The sequence below is a fragment of the Panthera uncia genome (genome assembly GCF_023721935.1).
Source record: "Panthera uncia isolate 11264 chromosome B3 unlocalized genomic scaffold, Puncia_PCG_1.0 HiC_scaffold_1, whole genome shotgun sequence".
NCBI classification, from domain to species: Eukaryota; Metazoa; Chordata; class Mammalia; order Carnivora; family Felidae; genus Panthera; species Panthera uncia.
The window spans coordinates 12774327-12798737 of record NW_026057582.1 but is presented as its reverse complement, the minus strand read 5'-3'; the positions used below and the strand labels follow the sequence as shown (position 1 = coordinate 12798737).

Sequence of the window (24411 nt, the reverse complement as noted above, 5' to 3'; positions counted from 1 at the left end):
GAACACAACGACATCCCTGGGATCCAAGGTCTGGAGCTCAGGCTCTTTCTGAAAGAGACCCAAGTTCACTGGTTTGGCACTGACTCTTAGAAAAGATGGGAGAATTACAAAAGTATAAAGTTGATTACTAAAACTCATTAAGTCCTCAGGGACGACAACTAAAAAGCTGAGGGCATCTGAGTATATTTCTCTTTTTTTTTAAGTTTGTGTATTTATTTTGAGAGAGAGCAAGAGAGTGTGAGTGGGGGGAGGGGCAGAGAGGGAGAGGGAGAGAGAGAGAGGGAGAGAGAGAGAGAGAGAGAGAGAGAGGGAGAGAGAGAGAATCCCAAGCAGGTTCCACACTGTCAGCAGAGCCCGATGCATGGCTTGAACTCACGAACCATGAGGTCATGACCTGAGCCTAATCAAGAGCTGGACGCTTACCTGACTGAGCCACCCAGGAGCCCCTAAGTGTATTTCTAAAGAAAAAGATCTGCTTTATCGATTTCCATCTCTTATTATGAAGCTCTTCTACAGTACATTTTCTTATCCTCACAAATCAGTCTAACCCTGTCCATTATATCCTTCCAGATACATATTTTTCAGGGGCAGAAAGATGAAAAGGAGCAAACACATGAGGAGATGGGATGTAAGAAGCCACTGGTGCTTAGGGACAGCAGCTACCTCCGGATGTCCCCACCTACTCTGCAGAGACCCTAGCTGCAGACGTCCACTGACAAATGACCCAGGTCTGGCTTTTGGGCCCTGAGAAACCCACTGCTCTAAGTCAGGTGGTGCTGGAAGCACTGGACATGACCAAAAGCTCCAGCTGCTTTTTCTCTTTTCATCCACATTTTGTGGTCCCCTAACTGGCCTTCACCTCTATCCACCCCAAAGTAATCTCTCATCACTGCCGCACAATCCCAGCCTTCAGGAAGCTGCAGCTGGCAAGGACCCTCTGGAGTAGCTGGCCAATCCCATCACTGGTCTTCAGAGCCCAGACAGAACAGCAAGATGGCAAGAAAGGAGAAGAAAAGGCTTCAGAGTTAAGCGGTCTCTTCACTTTGGCTACGTCAATGGGGATCTCCTTGAACTTGGGTGAAACAAAAAGAGAAATGAGCCGGTAAGCAATCCCTGGCATGTAATCCATCATCTCGTGCAAACTTCTCATCGTTATTATTTTTTAGTTGGACTCCGGTGGACCACCAACATTTCAGGGCAGGAGGCCAGAGCCCAGTATGACTGGCTTCCTCCTCAATGAATAGGCTTCAGATGAAAACAAATGATCCAGCCCACCCTCACCAATCCTACACAAAGCATTTTCAATAGCAGGTATCGGTTTGGCACCTCTGAGAGCCCCAAGGGAATGCATTCACCCCTCCAGACTTGCATCTGGGAGTTAACCACACACACTTACAGGTTAGAGGGAGGGAGAGCAAGGTCAGGGTCTCTCTTTGATGACCACCACTTATTATTAAAAGGGAGAAGAAACAGATCCTCAAAAAAATATTCCATGCTCCCTCCCTTCTCCCTCTATTTATAACATCATTGGAAACAGAACTAAAAATGGAGCTTAGGGGACATGCACTATTGCTCAGATGATCTCAGTCAGTGGAGGATGAGATCAAACTTGAGAGCATCTTCTTGGTGCCAAGGCCTCAAGACAGTCCAAACCTTGGGGTGTCCTTGCGGCCCTTTACAGGCCATGCCAATCTGAATCAATGGCCTTTGGAGCCAAACAGGCCTTCTCTACAAACAGTTTAACAAGATTTGGAAAATAAGCATTTACACACAACAAACAGAAGATGGATGCGTGTGGCTTTGAGCCCCCAGGCAGATGAAATGCCTTTTCCATGAGCTACGCCCCCAAGGTTTGAAGCTGTTAAAAATGAACAGGGAGCAACTCCACTGTTCATTTATCCCAAGGCTGGGACCTGCGTCCCCTCTGTTGTTCAAAGCGCTACGTGACTATTCCTAGAGGAAGGGGGATGGGCCCCTAGGGGCCTCCCGTGCCCAACCCAGGAGGAGCTACGGAAGAGCCAGATACCTACTGTTGGACTTCATGTACATCTATCCTGCAGCACAAGGTCAAAACAAGGGACAGCTGAAGAGATTTGGAACACAATCATCGCATTTCTTGTAAGAGCCACACAAAAAAGGAAAACCACCACCAAATGCCTTAGACAGCTAGCCCTCGCGTGCCCTTTCCAAAGGCAGCTCAAATGGAAAGTGTTCTTGTGTGGCCTCAGAGCCGCCCCCACGTTCATAAAAACTGTCCGATATTTGGCAAACCCAAGTCTCTGGACTGATAAGCCATTCAAGGGACAGTGACCCTGTGTGCTGGGATTTCCACGTCATGAACTTGTCCCCCAAAAGAAGGGGGAGGCCTGTGTGCAGAGCCACTGCCACGGAGAAAGGATGGCATAAAGCAGGCCCCCGGCGGCCCCCCCCCCCCCCCCCCCGCCGACTCCCGCTGGGCCGGTGCTTCGTTCATGTGACTCATACCCATACAGCCCTCCTTCCTCCCTCTCCCACCTTCAAACCTCATGGCAAAGTGAGAGAGCCGGGGGAGAACAGACAAAAGAGCCTATATCCATTATTCTAAAAAACTATTCCAATCGTAGTTCATACTTAAAATTGCTTTGTTACAATAGCTAAACCGGAGACAGCACTGTAAGGCTTTCTATTTTCCTTCTTTAGGAACCTGATTTAAAAAATGAAGAAGGCTTACCCATTTTTGAAATAGAGGACATGGGCTCTCTGAAGTCCTGTTTCTAGGAAAAAACCTAGTTCTTGATCGTGGGGAGCAGGGCCAGGCTTAGGGCTTCTGTTTTGAATATTGGTAAGTATTACCTAGAAGGGGAGAAAATCGGAAAACTAATCAGATCCACATCCAAGCCTCGTCCCTTCAAACCGCATGTCTACACGCGCTGCACGACCTGACAAATCACCTTCCTCACGCACACACCGGTGCATCGGGGCTGGTGCAGAAGCGAGTGCAAGGATTAGGAGAGCCGAGAGAATGGCACCTAGGAGACAGGGCATGTGTGGCCCTCCTGGTGAGGATGGCTGAGGACTGAAGGGTGCTGAAGGGTGCACGGTGCCGGGAGAAGAGCTGAGGCAGAGGGTTCTGCTGGATGCCAGGATGTTGACAGAGTCTGGGTGAGACAGAAACAGGTCCCAGCAACAGGCGGGAATAGTCATCAGCTACCAATGGCCGACGTCACAGACAGGCAGACTGAAGCTTCAGCCCTACATAAGCTTGATGAACTCAAAAAGGGTGGAGCCTAAGAAGCACTATGATTGGCATTGGCCCCAGAATTCCCTAGGGAGGGCGAACCCTCTAAGCTACAGAGCCAAGGTTACGGACTCTCGAGGGGAGAGCCGAGACAAACAACCTAAGCTCTCTCTCTCCCCAGACTTGATCTTTTGTCAACAGACAGAGAGGTTTTAAAGGTTTAAACTTTTAGCCCCGGCAAGAAAGACTGCCAAGTAAGCAGGATAAAGACCTGTAAGTTGAGTGGGTTACAGTGACATGTAAACACATATCTACTATTACAGAGGCTACTTGCCTTAAACTGGCAAGTCGAATAAAGCATTTATCAAACAGAAGCTACTTGTGGCCCATTTAAAAACCATACAAGTGTTCTCCAAACATGTTGTCCACGTTTGCTAATAGTCAGCAGCTCCCCAAAGACCCAACTGTCAGCCACGCCCCAAAGCTCTTAGAGGTCTCGACATTATTCTCTGAATGGAGTTGAAGCGATTGCTGGATCTCTAACTCTCGAGCTTTGGGAAACAGAAAAGAAAGCACACAATGAACAGATGTTGTGGAATGAAATCCAGGCAGGCAACCCTTGCATTTGAACAACATCCCAGCATCTTCTCGAAACTGCCTGGCTCCTTCCCGACTTAGCACTTGTCTCTGCAAGTGCTAAGAGGTGGGTGTTCCTCCTACCCTGCGAACCGTCAGTTTTGGCTTCACTGCAGGCTCCTCCCCAACATCCTGCAAGTGCTGCGGATGCACAGAACGCGGTCTCTTCTAAGTCTCTCCTCAAGATGATCTCATCCGTTCCTCTGAGCTTCAGAAATCATCTCTATGCTGCCAACTCCCAAATTTATCCTCTCTGCTGCAGACTTTCTCCCTCTGAATCCCAGACTCAGATATTCAACGGCCTCCTTGACATCCCTACTTTGGGGCCCAATAGTTAGCCTTCGTGTGCTTTCAAAAATAGTTTTTTAATTTTTTTAAAAATGCCATGATTATCTTAAAAAGCAAAAAACCAATTCCGTACAACACAGAAAGAAAATTAAAAATCATCTCAAAATATCTCCCCTACAGAAATAACCAGTTAGCATGCATTAAACAACAATCCAGATGTCTCTATACATACGTATCAAGGGAAGAAAGATAAAAATCATTTTACAAAAACAGATTGTATTATATAAGCCAGTTTTAAACTTAAACCATTAGAATTAATTTTAATTGAATTTAACAGGAAAAACTAAAATGTGATCAGAGTAATCACTCAACTTCAGAAAAGTGTTTGTTTGTTTGTTTGTTTGTTTGTTTGTTTTAAGCACATAGTCATTAAAGGCCTGGGCACTTTTCCTAAAGTTAAAAATGGATCTTGTATTTATTGTGTGTGTGTGTGTGTGTGTGTGTGTGTGTGTGTGTGTGTAGAAAGAGAGAGAGTATAGATACAGATACAGATATATCTTAACAAGTTAAGTCTTTTGATCCAAAAAGGGGGATGTCTTTCCATTTGTTTAGATTTTCTTTAATTGCTTTCAACAGTGATTTGTAGTTTTCAGGGTATAAGATTTGTACTTCTTTTTATTATCCCCATGTATTTTCATCTTTCCGATGCTATTATAAATGGAATTGACTTCTTAATTACATTTTCAGATTGTTTATTGCTAGTGTATAGAAATAAAAGTGATGTTTTTATATTGACCTTGTATTCTATAATCTTGCTGAAATCATGTATTAGTTAAAATAGGGTTTTTGTGTGTGAATTCCTTAGGATTTTCTGTATGCAAAATCATGTCATCTGCAAACAGAAATAGTCTTACTTCTCCCTTTTAATCTGGATGCCTTTTATTTTATATTGCCTAATTGTATTGGCTAGAACCTCTACTACAATACTGAATAGAAGTGGTGAGAAGAGACATCCTTGTCATGCTCCTGATCTTAGGGGAAAAACATCCAATCTTTCACCATTATATATGTTGTTAGATATTGGCTTTTCATAGGTGCCTCCTTATCAGGTTGAAGATGTGAACTTCTACTCCTAGTTTGTTGAGGCGTTTTTATCATGAAAGGATGTTGGATTTTGTCAAATGCTTTCTCCACATCTACTGAAATTATCATTATCATGTGGGTTTTGTCTTTTATTCTATTGATATATTATATATTTTTTAAAATTTTTTATGTTTATTCATTTTTGAGAGAGAGAGAGAGAGAGAGAGAGAGAGAGAGCACACATGCAAGTGGGGGGTGGAGCAGACAGACAGAGAGGGACAGAGAATCTGAAGCAGGCTCCAGGCTCTGAGCTGTAAGCACAGAGCCCGACACGGGGCTCAAACTCACAAATGTGACATCATGACCTGAGCCGAAGTTGGACGCTTAACCGACTGAGCCACCCAGGCACCCCTCTATTCATAAATTATATTAATTGATTTTCACATGTTAAGTCAACCTTGCATTCCTGAAATGAATCTCGCTCAGTCAAAGCATAATCCTTTCTTTTTTTTTTATTTAAAAAAAATTTTTTTAACGTTTATTTATTTTTGAGACAGAGAGAGACAGAGCATGAACGGGGGAGGGGCAGAGAGAGAGGGAGACACAGAATCGGAAGCAGGCTCAGGGCTCTGAGCCATCAGCCCAGAGCCCGACGCGGGGCTCGAACTCCCAGATCGTGAGATCGTGACCTGAGCCGAAGTCGGACGCTCAACCGACTGAGCCACCCAGGCGCCCCAAAGCATAATCCTTTCTATATGTTGTTGGATTCAGTTTGGTGGTATTTTGTTGAGGCTATTTGCATCTATAGTCATATGAGATATCAGTCTCATAAAATGAGTTAGGGAGTGTTTTCCTCCTCCTCTGTTTTCTCGAAGTTTTTATAATATTGCTATAATCACTTCCTTTAATGTTTGGTAGAATTCACCAAGAAAGTCAACTTGGCCTGTAGTTTTCTTAGAAGGTTTTTAGTTACAAATTCAATTTCTTTAAAGATATAGGAATATTTGGGTTATCTATTTCTTCTTGAGTGAGCTTTGGTAGTTTGCATGTTTCAGGGAATCTATTTTCTGTAAGTGATCACATTTACTGGCATAAAGTTGGTCATAATTTTCCCTTACAATCTTTTTTTCTTAAAGATTTTATTTTTTAAATAACCTATGTACCCAATATGGGGCTTGAACTCACAACCCCGAGATCAAGAGTCACATGCTCCACTGACTGAGCCAACCAGGCACCCGTTCCCTTACAGCTTTTTAATACTATGAATCTGTAGTACTATTTCCTCTTCTTATGGGTTCATAATTTGTGTCTTCTTTCTTTAACTCTTCCAATCTTGTTAACGGTTTACAAATTTTATGGATCATTTCAAAGAATCCATTTTTGGTTTCACTGATTTTCTCTACTGTTTATCTGTTTTCTATTTTACTGATTTCTGTTTTGATCTTTATTATTTCCTTCTTTTTGCTTGCTTTGGCTTTAATTTTTTCTTCTTTTTCTCATTTCTTGAATTGGAAATTTAGATCACTGATTTGATTTTTTTTCCCTTCTAGTATATGCATTTAATGTTATAAATTCCTCTATACATGTTGTTTTAGACATTTAGAAGCTCTACTTTAGGTACATACATTTTTAGAATTACAATGCCTTGTTGTTAACTGACCCCTTTTTAATGTAACATCTCCCTTTATCTGTAATATTCCTTGTTCCAAATTTAACTCTCTCATGTAATACAGTCATTCTAGCTTTGCTTTGATTATTGTTTGCATGATATATAATTTTACTTTTTGTCTACCTATATATATAAATTTTAAATAGTTTTCATATAGATAGCGTATATTAGGCCTTGCATTTGCATCCAATCTGAAAATCTCTTCCTTTTAATTCTTTAGACCATTTACATTTAATGTACTAATTGACATGATTGGCACCATCTTGCTAGTTGTTTTTTTTTTTATTGTCTCATCTGTTGTTTGTTCCTTTTTTCTCTCTCATTCTGCTTTTTAGATTGATGTTTCCAATTCATTTCCACTAATGACTGGTTAATTGTGTTTGTGTGTCCATCCATCAGTCTTTCTCTCTCAGCTGCCCAACTATAGACAATACAGCTCTTTAGCTCATCACAATTCATGTTCAAATAATATTACACTAATTCATATGTAGCATAAACACCTTATGCTATGTACTTACATTTCTTTCCCCATCCTTTGTGCGATGGTTGTCACACCTTTTACTTCTATGTTATATATCCCACAATATGTTGATGCTATTATTGGTTTAGGTGGTCAATTATCATCTTTTTTTTTTAATGTTTTATTTTTTGACAGATAGGGTGTGAGTGGGGGAGGGGCAGAGAGAGGGGGGTACAGAGGATCCAAAGCAGGCTCTGCGCTGACAGGCTGACAGCAGCAAGCCTGATGCGGGGCTCGGACTCACAAACCATGAGATCATGACCTGAGCTGAAGTTGGACACTTAAATGATTGAGCCATCCAGGTGTTCCAAATGGGTCAGTGTCCTTTTTAAAAAATTAAACAGAAGAAAAAGTCTTTTATATGTATGCTCATTATCACCATCTGTGATGATCTTCACTTTGTTATATCTATTTGTATTTTCTTCTGCATGATCTTCACTTTGTTATAGCTATCTGTATTTTCTTCTGCTTGAACTTCTTTACCATTTCTTGTCATGCAGGTCTGTTGGTAATGCATTCTTTCAAGTCTTGTTTGTCCCAGAAGAAACAGAAAGTTTTTGTCTTCTTTCTTCTGAGGTGTTTTGGAATTTTTCATCCAGTACTTTAAGGTTATCTTTCTGATGTCTTTTAACTTACCAAATTTCTAATGATAAGTCTGCTGTAACTATTACCATTACTGTTCTGTATTTAAAGTTTCTTGCACCACCTGGGTGGCTCGGTCAGTTAAGCATCCAGCTCTGGATCTCAGCTCAGGTCTTGGTCTCAGGGTTATGAGCTCAAGCACCGCATTGGGCTTCGTGCTGGGCCTGAAGCCTACTTAAAACATAAATAAGTAAATAAGTAAATAAGTAAATAAGTAAATAAATAAATAAATAAATAAATAAATAAATAAATAAAACAAAATTTCTTTTTCTCTGGCTTCCTTCAGGATTTTATCTTTGATTTTCAACAGTTTAACTACAATACGTCAAAGTGTATGTTTCTATTTGTCCTGGTTGGTGTACTCAGATTCTTGGACATGTGGTTTGTTGTGTTTCAGTAATTTTGAAAAACTCTTAGCCATTTCTCTTCAAATATTTCTTCTCTCTTCTCCTTTTGAGACACCAAATACATACATGATAGTTTTTCCACAATTCTTGCATGCTCTGTTCTAATTTTTTCCTCACTTTTTCTTTCTCTTTGTGTTTCTGTTTGAATAATCTCTGTTAACCTATTTTCAACTGGAAGATTTTTTTCCTAGTTGTGTCCAGTATTCTAACAAACCATCAAAAAATGTCTTCATCTCAGGGCACCTGGCTGGCTCAGTCAGTACAGCATGTGACTCTTAATCTCAGGGTTGTAAATTCAAGCCCCTGTTGGGGATAGAGATTACGTAAAAATAACATATCAAAAAAAATTTCTTCTTCTATTATATGCTGCTTTGTTATTTCTAGCATTTCAATATTACATTTTTATCGTTTCCATCTCTCTGCTGAAACTCCCACCTCTTTATGCATGTTGTCTACCTTTTCTACAATATCCTCTAACATATTATTCATTGATATTTTTCAGCTCCTACCTGATAGTTCCAACACGTGGGCCATTTCTGGGTTTGGTTTATTGCTCTTCACAACAGTTTGCTTATTCCTGCTTGTGTGTGCATTTGTGTATATATCTGGTATTTTTAAATTCAATGTTGAAGATTATGTGTAGAAAAACAGAATGAGGTAAATAATATTTACACCTGAAAATGGGCACATTTTTTCATCTAAAAGGCAACAAACGGGGGGGACTGAGCCAATGCAGTCAGAGGATGAAGCTGGGCTGGGTTTTGTTGTCTCTATAGTTACTTCCAAAGTACCACAGATTGCAAACTCCTCAAGTAGTGGGCTACTAACTTGTGCTTACTGTGGGACCTGGTATGCCAGAGGGTTTTCCTCGGTGTTTCTGTTCCAATTTGTTTTCAGCAGTCCCTGTGTGCTTGGGCTACAGAGGGGATTTCTCTCCAATTTCATGCCCCTTTCCCAGCAGTATTCTGCCGTTACTCGTTACTTGGAGTTGTGTTTGTTATGTGGCTGGTGGTGGGAGGGGGAAATTCTTGCTTTTCCTGGTCCAATTTCAGTCTTAGGAAGGTTCTATACACCTGGAGCTCAGGGAGAAGACTCTTCCTCAGGGGCCCCTTTCTGGGCACCTCCTTCCTACCTTCTAGAATGCCTTCTTGAGACAAGAACCGCCTAACTTCCACCCCCAGGAAAACTCTGAGCATGATTAAATCTCCAGAAGTCCAGGGTCACTCCAAAACACAAATCTCTAGTTGTCCTGTCTTAAGAAAGAACATCATCCACCCAGCTGCCCAAATCGGACACTGGGGGTGAGCCTGGACACCCTGCCACTCTCTCACATCTAATCTATTACCACGTCCCTTCTAATTGTTTCTCAAATATGTCTCTATCTACCCATTAGTACAACCATTACCTCCATCTAAGCTACCATCACTTCCTGTTAGATTTCTACACTAGTCTCCTAAATGGAATCTCTTTCTCCTTTTCTTCCTTCCCACTTTCCACAAGCAGCCTGAATAACTTTTCTCTAACACAATCTGGGTCTTGTTACCTTTGTCATCTTTCTCACCTTTCAGGTGTCAGCTTGATTGTCACCTTCTCAGAAGGGCCTTTCCTAGCCACCTAACATCAAGTAGGTCTGCCTCTGTTATTCCCTCTCAAATCATCCCATCCTTTTCCTTCACTGCGTTTATTGATGTATTTTTTTTTTTTTCTTTGAATACTGGCTGTCTCCCTCCACAGTGCTAAAACTTCCACAAAGTCAGGGCCACATCTATCTCATTTGCTAATACATTCAGTGCCTACTGCAGTGTTTGGTGTAGGGTAAGCATTCAATATACAGAACAGATAGATAGATAGATAAATAAATAAATAAATAAATAAATAAATAAATAAATAAAATATGTAGCGAATGAATGAATGAATAAATTTGCAAGACCAATCAGAAAGGCAGGGAAAAAGGCAATACGAAGGTAACCTAGTATGCATTAGGTATTATGTAGGTACACAGGCTCTCATTTATTCCCCCACAAAAGACCACCGAGATACACTATCCTCTCTTCGCTGAAGGAGACAGCGAGGCTTTGTCCCATTGAGTGAGTTGCCCAAAATGCGCAGCTAGCCCGTGTTAGAGTTGGTGCTGAAACTCAGGTCCACCTGACTCTGCAGTCCAGCTCCTCTGCCTCTGTCCTCTTCGTCTGTGTTTGCTTGCAGAACAAAGTTCAGAAGACAAGAGGTCAGAGCTGCCAGGATGAGGCTTTAGGTTATAAGTGGGAAGAATGGGAAAGACACAGTGGGAAGGCAGAGAATAACTTAGCTCAGCTAAGCACCTTAAGTTTAAGCACCTTGGATTTCATCCCGTCTTCACAAAGAGCCTCTAACACATGGGCCTGGGCAGGAGCACTGTTTGGCATGTCAAAGCCACCACTTCCTCTGTGGATAAACACTTCCCTGCAAGAAGACTGCCAACAAACCCTCTTCACAAGTGCAGTCTGCTTTGGCAAAAGCATGCACCTAGTGGCTGCAGAAGCATGACAGTAAGGGGGCAAGGCCGAAAACTTTAGGTCAAAAGACCCAGGTTCAAGATCATGTTCTGATACTCCTCACCACTGTGGACTTAGGACAATTCCTTCAATCTCTCAGACCTTCACTGTCCTCATCTGTGTATGGACATAATAATATATACCCGACATAATGGTTATGAATTGTAAGGGGGAAACTTAATAAGCACACAAACATTTTAATCTTTAATGGGCATGTATTTATGAATTACCTTCAAACAGGAAAAAATAAGGGCATTTTCTACATTTTCTACCACTTTCATTCTTTTAACATTGCTTTAGAAAAACTGGAGATGGGGGGAAAGATCTGGAGGGACGGCATGAGAGGGATAAGATGGAAAATATTAGACAGGAGGAAACAACAACAAAAATCACTCCTCTGCCATGTATTCATATTCTTAGAAAAATGAAAAGAATCAATTCTATTTTTACAGAATTCAGGACTGTGGCTAATAATCCTATGCTGCCACCCTTGTCAGCCTTTAAAATTCAGCTCAGGTGTCCTGTCTTTCAGGAGCCCTCCCTGACCTACCATGCTGCTCCACCAAGACCCTTCTCTGGGCTTGCAGAGTCTGCTGAGTGTTCCCCACCAAAACACTGCCCACACTGGTTACAGACCTGTGTCCTCACGAGATCATCCGTTTCCTAAGGACGTACTCTGTGGCTTATTAATTCCAGTGTCCCTCGTGTCAAGCACACTGCAGAGCACAGAAGGCACTCGGTAAATGTTGGTGTAAGTGAACGAAAAAATTAATAGCACTGCTATGCGCGAAAATATAATTAAAAAATAATGATCCTATTCACAAGGCAATACAAATGGAAAAGATCTGGGAATAAAGTAAATTGACTACAATCTGTGAAACAAGAAGTCTTACAAAACGGAAAGTGGTATCATGGTCATAGATGAGTGAAGACTAGATATGATTCTCCAAATCATGTATAGGGTTCATAAAAATCCAACCAATCCCAACAGGATTTTTCTAGAACTCAACAGAATTATTCTAAAATTCACCTAGAAGTATCATGAGAAAAGAACAAGGGATATTCTGAAAAATAAGACTAATGCGTAGTTACTAATCCTTTCAGATGTTGAAACTCATCATAAAGAAGTACTTATTAAGTAGTGTCATATTGGTGCAATATAAGATTAGGAGAACAAACTAGGACAGCCAGAAATGACTGTTGTATCTAAAATTTTATTGAATGACTTAAAATATATGACAGAAAATGTGAAAAAAAAAAAAAGATCATCTCAAAGCAGCAGTGAAATTGGAGAAAAACGGTAATTTAGAGTCATATCTACATCATACAACAAAATAAATCCCAAGAAGATTTAGAAATTAAAAGTTGTTTTCAAAAACATGGAGGGGCGCCTAGGTGGCTCAGTCAGTTGAGCATCTGACTTCACTTCAGGTCATGATCTCATCGTTTACGAGTTTGAGCCCCACGTCGGGCTCTGTGCTGACAGTTCAGAGCCTGGAGCCTGCTTCAGATTCTACTTCTCCCTCTCTCTGCCCCTCCCCTGCTTGCACTCTGTCTCTGTCTCTCTCTCTCAAAAATAAATAAACATTAAAACGATTTCTTTAATAAATAATAAAAATATGGAAAATGGTTGAAAAAAATGTTAAATCCTGGAGGGGGTTATCCCAAGATTTCAGCTTTTTTTTTTAATATGAAATTTATTGTCTAATTGGTTTGGTTCCTTTATTTTGAGAGAGAGAGCAAGTGAGGGAAGGGGCAGAGATAGAGGGAGAAAGAGAGAATCCCAAGCGGGCTCTGCACCATCAGCACAAAGCCCGATGCGGGGCTCGAACTCATGAACCGTGACATCATGACCTGAGCCAAAGTCGGCTGCTTAACCGACTGAGCCACCCAGGTGCCCCAATGATTTCAGCCTTAAAACAATGAGGTACATGTAATTTAAAAAATCAGATTCAACTATATACAGATTTAAATTTTATAAGCAACTTGCAAACGGAAATTTACTAGTTGGGAAAATATTCAGAGCAAACATGATTAAAAGGCTAACATATTTATGATATAAGACTTTATTCAAATTATCAGAAAAAAAAAAACTTCATCCAAAAATTGGACAGGAAGTAAACACAGGCAAGAAAGGAATGTTACTAGGTTAAACATAAAGTTACCAGTTTCCACTCCTAAGAATATACTCAAGAAAAATGAAAACATTGCCCACATAAAATCTTATATGTGAAAATTTATAGAAGCATTATTATAACAGCCAAAACCTGGAAGCAACCCGAATGGTGAATGATAAAATGCTGGACAGTATATCCACAAAATGGCACATTTGTCGATAAAAAGAAATGAAGCACTGGAACGTGCCACGAGATGGACGAAGCCAAGAAGCCAGTCATAAAAGACCACAGGTGGTAGGGTTCTACTTGAATGAAAAATCTAGAATACACAAATCTATACACACCGGGGAGACCGGAGGCAAATGGGGAGTGAGTGCTAACGGGTACAGGGTCTCTTTTGGGGGTAACAAAAATGTTCTGGAATTAAATATTGGCGAATGGTTATACAACTCTAAATATGTTCAAAAGTACTGCATGGTATCCTTTAAAATAGCTGTTTTTTCAAAAATCGTTAACATTTATTCATTTTTCAGAGAGACAGCACCTGAGCGGGGGAGGGGCAGAGAGAGAGGGAGACTCAAAATCTGAAGCAGGCTCCAGGCTCTGAGCTGTCAGCACAGAGCACGATGCGGGGCTGAAACCCACAGATGGATGGTTTCCTTTAAATAGGTGAACTGGGGGCGCCTGGGTGGCTCAGTCGGTTAAGCGGCCGACTTTGGCTCAGGTCATGATCTCGCGGTCCGTGAGTTCGAGCCCCGCGTCAGGCTCTGTGCTGACAGCTCAGAGCCTGGAGCCTGTTTCGGATTCTGTGTCTCCCTCTCTCTGACCCACCCCCCCCTTCATGCTCTGTCTCTCTCTCTGTCTCAAAAATAAATAAACGTTAAATAAAGAAATAAAGAAATAAAGAAATAGGTGAACTGTATGGTAGGTGAATTATAACTCAATAAAGCTGTCATTCAAAAAGAGACAAAACGCAACCTGGGAGTAGATGGACAAAATTTCAGCCTGACTGATAGTCAAAGGAACGCAAACGAAAACTGCAAGCAAGGTCCCATTTTTCCACCTAGCAGATCAGCAAAATAACCTTTACACAACAGCAAGCCCGTTGAGAGTGCAAAGCAACCATTATGCTCCGAGAGCGCCGAAGGGAGATGTTAGTGTGACTCGTAGGGAGCCAATGGACACAATATGTAGTTAATGAGAATGTCGAAAATATCTCCACTTGCAGGAATCTGCCGTCAGGAAACAACGAAAGCAAAGGGGGAGAGGTCCCCGCAGGAAGCTGTCATCGCCACGTTATTTACAACAACGGGGCAGACCCGGCAGTAAGCTGATTCTGTCAGAGAGACCGGCCACTCGATGAAATATTATTTGGCCATGAAAACATTCTGAAGTCCCAACATAATGTTGAGTGACAAAGGACAGATACGAAACTCTTGAATGCCACGCAATTACGAGGGGAAAGGCTGGCCGGGAACACACGAAAATTAAAATCAGCTGCTGTTCTTTTCCGGTTTCCAGACTTTTCTACCTCTGCTTCAAGTGTGTGTGGCCTCCTCTCCCAGGCAGCCAGATGGCAGGCCCACAGTCAGAGCACATTTACTGGCTAGTCAGCCTCTCGATGTTTCTTTAAGGAAGCAAAGTTCGTAAGCTACGAACAGTCACCTGGTGCTCTGGCCTGGGTGGAAAGGCAGGCCCTGGAGAGGCGGAGGGAAGCAAGAATCTTCTTCTTTACCGTCTCACGTTTTAAAGCCAAAAGCACGGCCATGTGGACCTCCAGAGTCACCCCCTGCCTTCCCCATCAGCGGCGCGGGGTCCTTCTCCTGGGACACCTGGTGTGAATTCAAGACCCGCCGTGACCTCCATGTCATCCGGTCCAGAGTCCGGCACGTCAACGACGTCACTGCGGGCGCCTCCCGTGCTGGCCAGGGAGCAACGCCTTGATGGAGCAGGAGTCCCGGGCCGGGCCCCGCGATATTTGGGGACCAGTTGTTTTCTCCTCCAAACGTCAGCACTGAAACTGCCCACGAAACGTCTCCGGCGCCCCGTAATTTAGCAGTGACTTCTTTTCTAAAATCGGGCGTGAAGAAACGAACTGCCGGCAGAAGGTGAAGCTGAACCCCGGCGCGGCTTCTCCTCAAGAAAGCCGTAACCAGCTGGTTGGCTGAGGCGTGCAAAGGACACAGACGGGATGATTTCATTTGCCAAAAGCGGGGCTCGGCTTATGCTCTTCAAAAATGAAGTCATCTTTATTCCTATCGCTGCACCAGGAGACGCTCCTTGTGGGGCAGGTAACTTTATTTACCGTTGGCATAATGCCACCAGCTCGAGACAAACAAATCAAGGACAGCCTGTGTCCTTTCTAATTCGATCCGTTCTAATTCGATTTGTTTGATTAAATTACTATATGTGCACAATCGTAGGAGTGTCTTACTCCCCTTCAGAGAACAAACTGAGAAAATTAGATGGCTCTTTAACCCTAAGATAACAGGAACAACTCTAAACAAATATTGAATCACCCTGCTTTCGTGGATTCAAATTTTCTTCGGCCCTGCCTCCACCTCTGGACAAGGGGCAGGGGGACAATAACACATGGCACGTCCCATAAGGGGTGGAAAACACCAGCCCCAAACACACCAGGCAGCGTTAGCCCCACCGTGACAATGGAAAGTCGAAGCACACGGAAATATATGACTGGACCAAGGTCAAACAGTCAGGGGTAAACAGAAGTCTGGAATCCAGATATGACATGAGGACTCCAGGCAAGACGCCATCCTGTTAGGGCTTCTGCACAAGAAAGGGAAAAGTTCTGAAAAAAAATCACTCCATAAATATTCTGCTAAAAATTATTTAACAGTTTAATAAAACAAAAACAAAAAAACAAAAAAAAACAAAAAACAAAACCAGTGTGTTAATAATATTCCAGATTTTTATCCAACTATCTGAAATCTTCTAAGATTAGGAAAGATTCCACCGCTAACCATATGATGGCAGGCCTATGAGTGAACCCATTTTATCCTCATGGCACCCTTACAGCAATTATTATTGCCATGATACAGATGAGGATCTTCGGGTGGCACAGAAAGGTTGAGTAACTTTCCCAAAGTGCCACAGCTAGGAGGTGGCAAATCCAAGATCCCAACCCTGGCTGTCACTATACCACTGCGCTCTGCTGCCTCTCACAGCTTAAGTCAGCTGCCTCACAAATCTAACATTCTCAAACATCTCCGAAACACGGTTTGGGGGTGTCACATCATGAAAAAATATTGACCGTGTCACTCCACCCTGTCCTCAAAACTTCTCCCCCAATTTTCTTCTTGCTAGTGAATGAAGAAAACCACTCAGAAAACCCAAACAAACAAACAAACAAAAAACCACCACTAGTAGATAAAATGCTGAAGGTCCTGGCCAACGGAAGTTTCTTTGCTACGGAATGGCCGGTAAATGGGGGGAAACCACTGAGTGACCGTCTGCCTGTGCCCAGCAGAACGAATACCAGAACAGAGTGTGTGGGATTTTCTACTTCAAAGGCCTGCCCACCCAGAAAAACAAAGCACTATGAACCTCGGCTTGTCCTAGTCTGTGACTTCTTTCAGATTCTATTTCCCTAACATTTCTGTTAGCATAATTCTTAAAAGTCATTTTAACTTCAAACTTAAAAAAAAAAAAAAAAAAAAAAAGAGGCCAAGTAGGTATCTTCTGCATAGAACACCAATCTTGCTTCATCAAGACCTTGAACATCCACCCAGCCCAGCAGTCACTTAGAAAGGCTATTTTTCCCCCATGCTTCCCATCAATCTACAAATGGCTTCTCAAGCACCTACTACAGTCAAAACAGATATGTGGCTCATTCCGTCTCTCTCATCACTAATACCCCAGCATGTTGTATCTGGGGGGGGGGGGGGGGGGGGGGCCCAAAGTGATTTCCCATAAGGCAAAACTCACACTAGAAAATCAGAGCCAGAAATGTGAAAATCATCTATACCCCGAGATTACACCCTAGGCTGAGGCTGCTTCCCCGCGCTACCGAGAGCTACGCTCGCTTGGCCAAATACCTCCTGAGCGCTTTCTGTCGGGAAGGGTGTGGGAAACGACACTGCCTTGTACTTGTGTGCAGCAGCCTGACATGAGTGAGCCCTGAACTTGGTGTCAGAAGAGTTCTAATGCTACCTGTGGTCCTAACTTCCTGTGGGTCCTCCCTGTCTGGGCCTCCATTTTCATCTCCAAATCTCACATCCTATGACCACTGTTTCCCCAACACCGCACAAAAAAGTTTTTCTTTTAAATTCTAGGATTATACAAGTCTCCTTGGTGGTCTGGCAGGAGAACCCGACAGTGAACTGGTGGTTGTCACTGAACACAACAGGAAGTACATCCAGAGCTGCCAGTCCCCACATCATTAAAGACACGTGTCACAGATGAACTCCTTTCCTCCAGCCGGGAGAAGGCAGCCCCGAGGTAATGGGGCCAGACAACTGTTGGCAAGTAAGGTGCAAAATAAGGGCCCCTAAGTGGCAAAGGCTGTGTGGTCAACAAGAACTGCTTGGCTGGGTAAGAGACGTCTCCACTTCCAAGCACTGGCTATCAGGGAGACAGACGTTCAAGACGCTGTGCATTTTAAAGCAGGCTGCACGACCATTTCTTTAAAGATCATACCAGAAATTCTGAATAACTGAAAAATTCCTTTCTCATATGAGCAGCCTTCTGAGGGGACGTTTTGGCAAGACGGCCAAGTATCTTCCTGAATTCCCAGACACCATGACCTCGATTTACAACCCATGCTGGTGTCAGCCAGGTCAAACGCTGGTCCCCTCATTCCCCCAGACTCCTCTCTGTGGCTCTCACCTGCACTCCCTGCCCCTTACAAGGCAATTTTGATCCTTATCACACACATCAACACGTTATGAGAAGACTTAAGGGAAGAAACTGCTTCAGTCTGTACACATACAACGTAACAGAGCTAACCAGACTTTGGCAGCCCCTCCCCATTCTAATCCTTAGGGAAACAGAGAACTCATAAACTTGATGAGAAACAAGACATGTGTCATTTTCAAAGTCTCGTAGGACATGTCTCTGGGTGTGAAGGGGGAAACACCGGTGGCAAGCCCTTGGTCAGAATGCCAGGAAACTCTGCTGGGGGTAGAGATGGCTAGAACCCATTGTTATTAGTAGAAAATAAGTGACGTGTACCAAGAATCCAGTATATTTCTGCATCGGGGCTAAGTTCCTTCACTGACACGTCCTTTTACCATCTCCACAAGAACTTCATAAAGTAGACGTTCCTTTTACACACAGAAAGGTTGAGGAGAGAGCAGAGCCAAAAGACAGCGATCCTTCTAAACAGACAAGCTGCCCGCACCTGGCTGGCCCCATCTCCTGGCTGGCTCCGACCTCCTCTGCCCGAGGGCGTGAGCGCAGGTCTCTTCCCTCCATCCCTGCCCAGGGGGGCCCCCTTGTCAGCTGCCGGCTTGGTTCCCCACACCACAGGCAACCACTGTCTGCTGGAGGTAAACCACCCCAGATGGTTTCGGGGGATACGCACCTGCTCCGAGCAGGTCAGCCGGGAGTCCCCAGCCGACCTTTCATGTAACTATGGATGTAAAGCCTCCCAAACCCCAGATGTACATCATGTGGGCATATCATCCGTGCAAGTACAACCCACTTCGCGTAGGAGAACATGAATGACTAACCAGCCCCGGGGCACACTGTCACTTCTGCTCTGAGGATACTAAAATGCTTCCCAAACACTTTTCACAAGATGCCACAATCCCCACCATCTCCCATGCGCTGAAAAGTGTAAGGAAAGCTTTACACCCAGAGGCAGACACGTGGAAGGTTTTCCAGAGGTTGACCACAGTTCTCTACGGTCTGGTTTGAAATTTTTAAAAAGTTATCAGCTGGAGCGAACACACGCTCCTCACTTACCCTCTCTATCTCTTGGAGGTACAGGAGTGCAATGTCGCCTGCTTTCTCATAGCAGGTGATGACATCCTGTTCCCGGTCCACGTGGAGGTTACTGGTAGAAGAGGAAACAGGCAACTTCTCTAAACAAAGTCCTAAAAAACAAACAAACAAAAAAATCAAACATACAAAAACTGGGTGAGTTGTTTTTCATGGAGCTTAATTTTTCAGTATTGCCCTAGAGGACCAGAAGATGGTCCCAGGATATCATAAACTGTCAGAGAAGCGGCTTCTCTGCCCTCTACCCTCCCTAAGGACAAAATGGAACATCAAAATGAGACACCAAAAAGAATATCCGTATGTGACACATGAAAGAGGCCCCCAAATACACAGAAATTACCCCATGACTTTGATATCCAGGTTGAGAATTTGACCGGGTACTTTACCATGACCCCATTCAGACCTAACAGAGCTTCTCATTCAAGGTATGGCCCAAGGCCCTTAAAGTAAGCAAAGCTTGACTCACAGCACAATACTAGCTAAAGAATATCTTCTATCCCAAAATCTACATTTAACTAATTGAACATAAAAAAAAAAATGTTAAACGCTCTCAGGAGTCTCAGTTACTAGGAAAATCTTCCAACTCTGAGCTTTAGACTTTTGGGAGTCACAATAGCCCCACAGACCACCTCTCCGCTGTGGGCTAAGAAAATACCAGAGCTGCTTTGTGGGCATTTCTTTGGAGACAGAAGAGATCCTCTTTGCCAAGAGAGAGTTCAGGGCTGGGAGGTACAAAAGTACGAAGACTGAAAAAATAAGAATGCTATGAACAGCTGTTGCCTGAACCAGCACCAACCTCTGGCCCGGCCCTGGGCAACCAGTCGCCCCCCGGTCTCCACCCACAACTGGAGGCAGAGAGAGGGAGGGTCTCCGGTGACTCTACACAAGAGGGCTTCTCCTGTGACAAGTGCCCTGGGACATATGTATACACCATGGCATATATTCCACTCCAGGGAAAAGTGCAGGAGAAGTTTTGATATTGACAGAAAGGGGGTCTGGAACTGGAAGAAGCCAGAGAAATTCCCACCCCCGGAAAACCCACTCATTTTATAGACCAAGAAGCTGAGATCGGCCAGGGTGAAAGTAAGTGATTTGTCTAAAACCTGACAGTCGGTTAATAGAACAACAGGAATCAGAATTCAGGTCTCCAGCCTCCCAAATGACACCCATCTAGTTAGTTGCTAATTTTCAGAGCAGACCCACTACAGAGAGGAGACCAGACATGCTGAGCGTCAGCAAATGACCCATTCTTTCATGTGTCATCATGTTGAGAACAGCCTCTTCCAAGCTGCTCTTATCAGTGACCGTCCCTCCAAGGCTGCAAAAAGCCACGAGAGAGGTGTCTGTACTGAACAGGAAAGAGGAGAAGCCACTTCTATTCACAAAGACGCAACAACTGAGGACAGCGTGACTGGGAGCTCAGAGGTTACCAGTTTGTCACAGAAAGTGACGGCTCAAAGATTTTGTCATTTTTTTTTAGCAGCTTTATTGGGGTGAAATTGGCATACAACAAGCAAAACATTTTTTTCAATGTTTCATCATGATGATTTTTTATTTTTATTTAATTTTATGTTTTATTAACTAAAGTCCATAGTTAAACCACATTAGGGTTCACTGTGTTCTGTACTTGATGAGTTTTAACAAATGTTTTGTCATGTATCCACCATTACAGTGTCCTACAGACAAATTCACTGCCCTAAAGACGTCCCATGCCCCACCTACTCATCTCTATACCCCTCCTCCTGAGCCCCTGGCAACCACTAATCTTTTCACTGTCTTTATGGTCTTGCCTTGTCCAAGATGTCATATAATTGCAATCATGCAGCATGTAGCATTTTCCCTTTCACTTTTAACTTCACTTTCATTTTTAACTTAGCATTTAAGGTCCCTCTGCATCTTTTTGTGGTCTGATCAGTTCTTTTTGTCCCTTTACAATATTCCATTTATTCATTAATCCATTGAAAGGCACCTTGGTTGGGGCTTAAGCATCTGACTTCAGCCTGGGTCATGATCTCGCTGTTTACAAGTTCAAGCACGGCATTGGGCTCTGTGCTGACAGCCTGTCTCTGCCCCTGCCCCACTCACGCTCTGTCTGTCTCTCTCTCTCTCTCTCAAAAATAAACATTAAAAAAAGAAAGGAAGAAAGGAAGGAAGGAAGGAAGGAAGGAAGGAAGGAAGGAAGGGAGAAAGGCACTTAGGTTGACCCCAAGTTTTGGCAATTACAAATAAAGCTCCTATAAACATTCACATGCAAGTTTTTGTGTGAACATAGTCTTCAATTCAAATGGGTCAATCAATACCAAGAGTGAGACTCTGTAAGAAATAGCTACAAATGGGGTGCCTGGGTGGCTCAGTTGGTTAAGCGACCGACTTCGGCTCAGGTCATGATCTCGCAGTTTGTGAGTTCGAGCCCCGCGACAGGCTCTTTGCTGACAGCTAAGAGCCTGGAGCCTGCTTCGGATTCTGTGTCTCCCTCTCTCTTTGCCCCTCCCCTGCTCATGCTCTGTGTCTCTCTGTCTCTCAATAATAAACATTAAAAAAATTTTTTTTCATAGCTACATAAACATATTTTGTTTACAAATAACTTTGAAACAATATTTTTAGCTTTGTCAGAAACTGCCAAACTGTCTTGCAAAGTGGCTGTACCATTTTGCATTCTCACCAGCAATGAATGAGACTTAGTATTTCTCAGCATCCTTGTCAGCACTTGGTGTTACCAGTTTTCTGGATTTTAGTCATTCTAATAGGTATGTGGTAGTATCTCCTCGTTGTAATTTGCAATTCCCTAAAGACAAATGATGCTAAGCATATCTTCTCATGCTTATTTTCCATCTGTATACTTCCTCTGGTGAAGTGTCTGGTCAGATCTTTTGCGTTTTTTTCAATTGGGTTGTTTATTTTCCTATGGTTGAGTTTTAAGATTTCTTTGTATATTTTGGATACAACTCATTTATCGGATATTTGCAAATATCTGCCAGTATTTTATTAGAGTCTATGACTTGTCTTTTCATTCTCTGAACAATGTCTTTCACAGAACGAGAGGGTTTTAGTTTTAATAAAGCCTATCAATCTTTTTTTTCACGGACTGTGATCTTGGTGTGGTATCTAAAACCCCACTGCCAAACCTAAGGTCACCTAGATTTTTTTCCCTATGTTATCTTCTAGAAGTTTTACAGCTTTGCGTTTTCTACTTAGGTCTAATCCATTTTGAGTTAACATTTGTGAAAGGTGTAAAGTTTGTGTCTAGATTTTTCTCTTTTGCATGTGGATGTCCAGTTGTGCCAGCACCATTTGTCGGAGAAACTATCTTTCCCCCACTGAGTTGCTTTTGTGCCTTTATCAAAAATCAGTGGATTATATGGGACATCTGGGTGGCTCAGTCGGTTAAGCGTCCAACTCTTGATTTCTGCTCAGGTCATGATCCCAGGATCGTGGGATCAAGCCCTACATTGTGCTCGGCACAGAGCATGGAGTCTGCTTGGGATTCTCTCTCTCTCCCTCTGCACCTCTCCCCTACTCACTCTCTCTCTCTCTCTCTCTCTCTCTCTCCCCCTCTCTAAAATAATAAATAAAAGTTTCATATCCTCATTAAAATAAATCAGTTGGCTATAGTTGAATGGGTTTATTTCTGGCCTCTCTGTTCTGTTCCATGCGTTTATTTGTCTATTCTTTCCACAATATTAGGCTGTCCTAACTACTCTATACCATTTTTTCCAAACACAAACAAACAAACCTCTCCTGAGGGATAATGTATATACCATAAAATTCACTCAGTTTAAGTATGCAATTCAACAACTTTTATCTTATTTTATTTTTATTTTTTTGACACATGTAGGGTATCTGTTCATAGGAAAGCCACAAGGTTTGTGCCCCTTGTCACAACGAACCCAGATTCCTGTTGGGTGTGTTGTAAACAGAAGAGCCATTTCTTCAGGCCCCCTGCTCTGATCACACCCCTCAACAGCTTTTAATAAACTCAGAGCTGTGCAGCCATCAACACGGTACAGTTGTAGAACATTTCCGTCATCCCCCAGTGATCCTTTCTGCCCACCCCCTGCCTCAGGGAACCACTAATTTCCTTTCTGTTTCCGGAGAGTTACCTTTCCTGGACATTTCATAAAAACAGAATCATTTAATACGTGGTCTTTTGCGTCTAGCTTCTTTCGCTTAGCATACGGTTTTCGATGTTCATCCAAATTACAACAGTACTCCATTTCTTTGTATTGTTGTATGGATAGACTGCCTTGTACCTGCCCACTTGCCACTAATGGACCCTTGGGTTGTTTCCACCTTTTGGCTATTATGAATGATGCTGCTATGACCATTCATGTATAATTTTTTGTGTGGACATATCTTTTCAATTCTCTTTCAATGGCTATGCACTTAGAAGTGGAATTATTGGGTCAGATAATAAATTTGTGTTTCATTATTTAAGAAATACTAAACTGTTTTCCAAAGTGGCAATAGCATCTTACAGTTTAGGGGCGGTCCAGTTTCTCCACATCCTCCCCAACACTCATTATTGTCTGTTTTATTGGAGCCGTCCTAGCGGGTGTGAAGTGATCTCATTGTGATTTTGATGGGTGTTTCCATAATGACTAATGAAACTAACCATCTCTTCGCGTGCTTATTTGTTATTCATGGATCTTCTTTGAAGAAATGTCTATTAAAATCCTTTATCCATTTTTACTGGGTTGTTTGTTCTCTTATTATTGAGCTTTTAAGAGTCCTTTATATATTCTGAATACAAGTTTTCTATCAGGTATGGGATTTGCTAATATTTTCTCTCATCTATAATGTTAAGACATGTCTTAATATGTCTTTTGAAGATCAGAAATCTTAAATTTTGATGAAGTCAAACATATCAATATTTTCTCTTATAGACTGTGCTTTGGGTTTCCTATCTAAGAAATATTTGCATAACCCAAGGTTACAAAGGCTTTTCTTTCTTTTTTTTTTCTTTTTTTGAAGTGTTTACTTTTGAGAGACGGACAGAGTGTGGACAGGGAAGGGGCAGAGAGAGAGGGAGACACAGAATCCAAAGCAGGCTCCAGGCTCTGAGCTGTCAGCACAGAGCCTGACGTGGGGCTCAAACCCACAGACCACGAGATCATGACCTGAGCTGCCGTTGGACACTTAACCAACTGAGTCACCCAGGTGCCCCCAAAGGCTTTTCTTCTTATACGTTCTTGTGAAATTTTTATAGGGTAGGTTTTACATCTAGGTCTATGATCCATTTTAAAATAATTTTTGTAGGGCTGCCTGGGTGGTTCAGTCAGTTGAGCATCCAACTTCGCCTTAGGCATGATCTCATGGTTCGTGAGTTCAAGCCCCATA

At 42.7% G+C, this 24411-nt stretch overlaps 1 protein-coding gene and 1 non-coding gene across 5 annotated transcripts in view; both read right to left on the bottom strand.

Moving 5' to 3' along the window:
- The window catches only part of TTC7B (tetratricopeptide repeat domain 7B), a 245419-nt gene that overhangs the window by 170783 nt on the left and 50225 nt on the right, over positions 1–24411 (bottom strand). For all 4 annotated transcript variants that reach the window (XM_049612316.1, XM_049612319.1, XM_049612317.1 and 1 more), the window contains 2 exons: positions 19039–19169; positions 2711–2832 (listed from right to left, as the gene is read on the bottom strand). In XM_049612316.1, the coding sequence (XP_049468273.1) occupies positions 2711–2832; positions 19039–19169 (253 nt within the window). The remainder of the gene's footprint in view (positions 1–2710; positions 2833–19038; positions 19170–24411) is intronic.
- Positions 22902–23031, bottom strand: LOC125910632 (small nucleolar RNA SNORA11). The gene has a single exon (XR_007454128.1). It is a non-coding gene; the product is annotated as a small nucleolar RNA SNORA11 (small nucleolar RNA).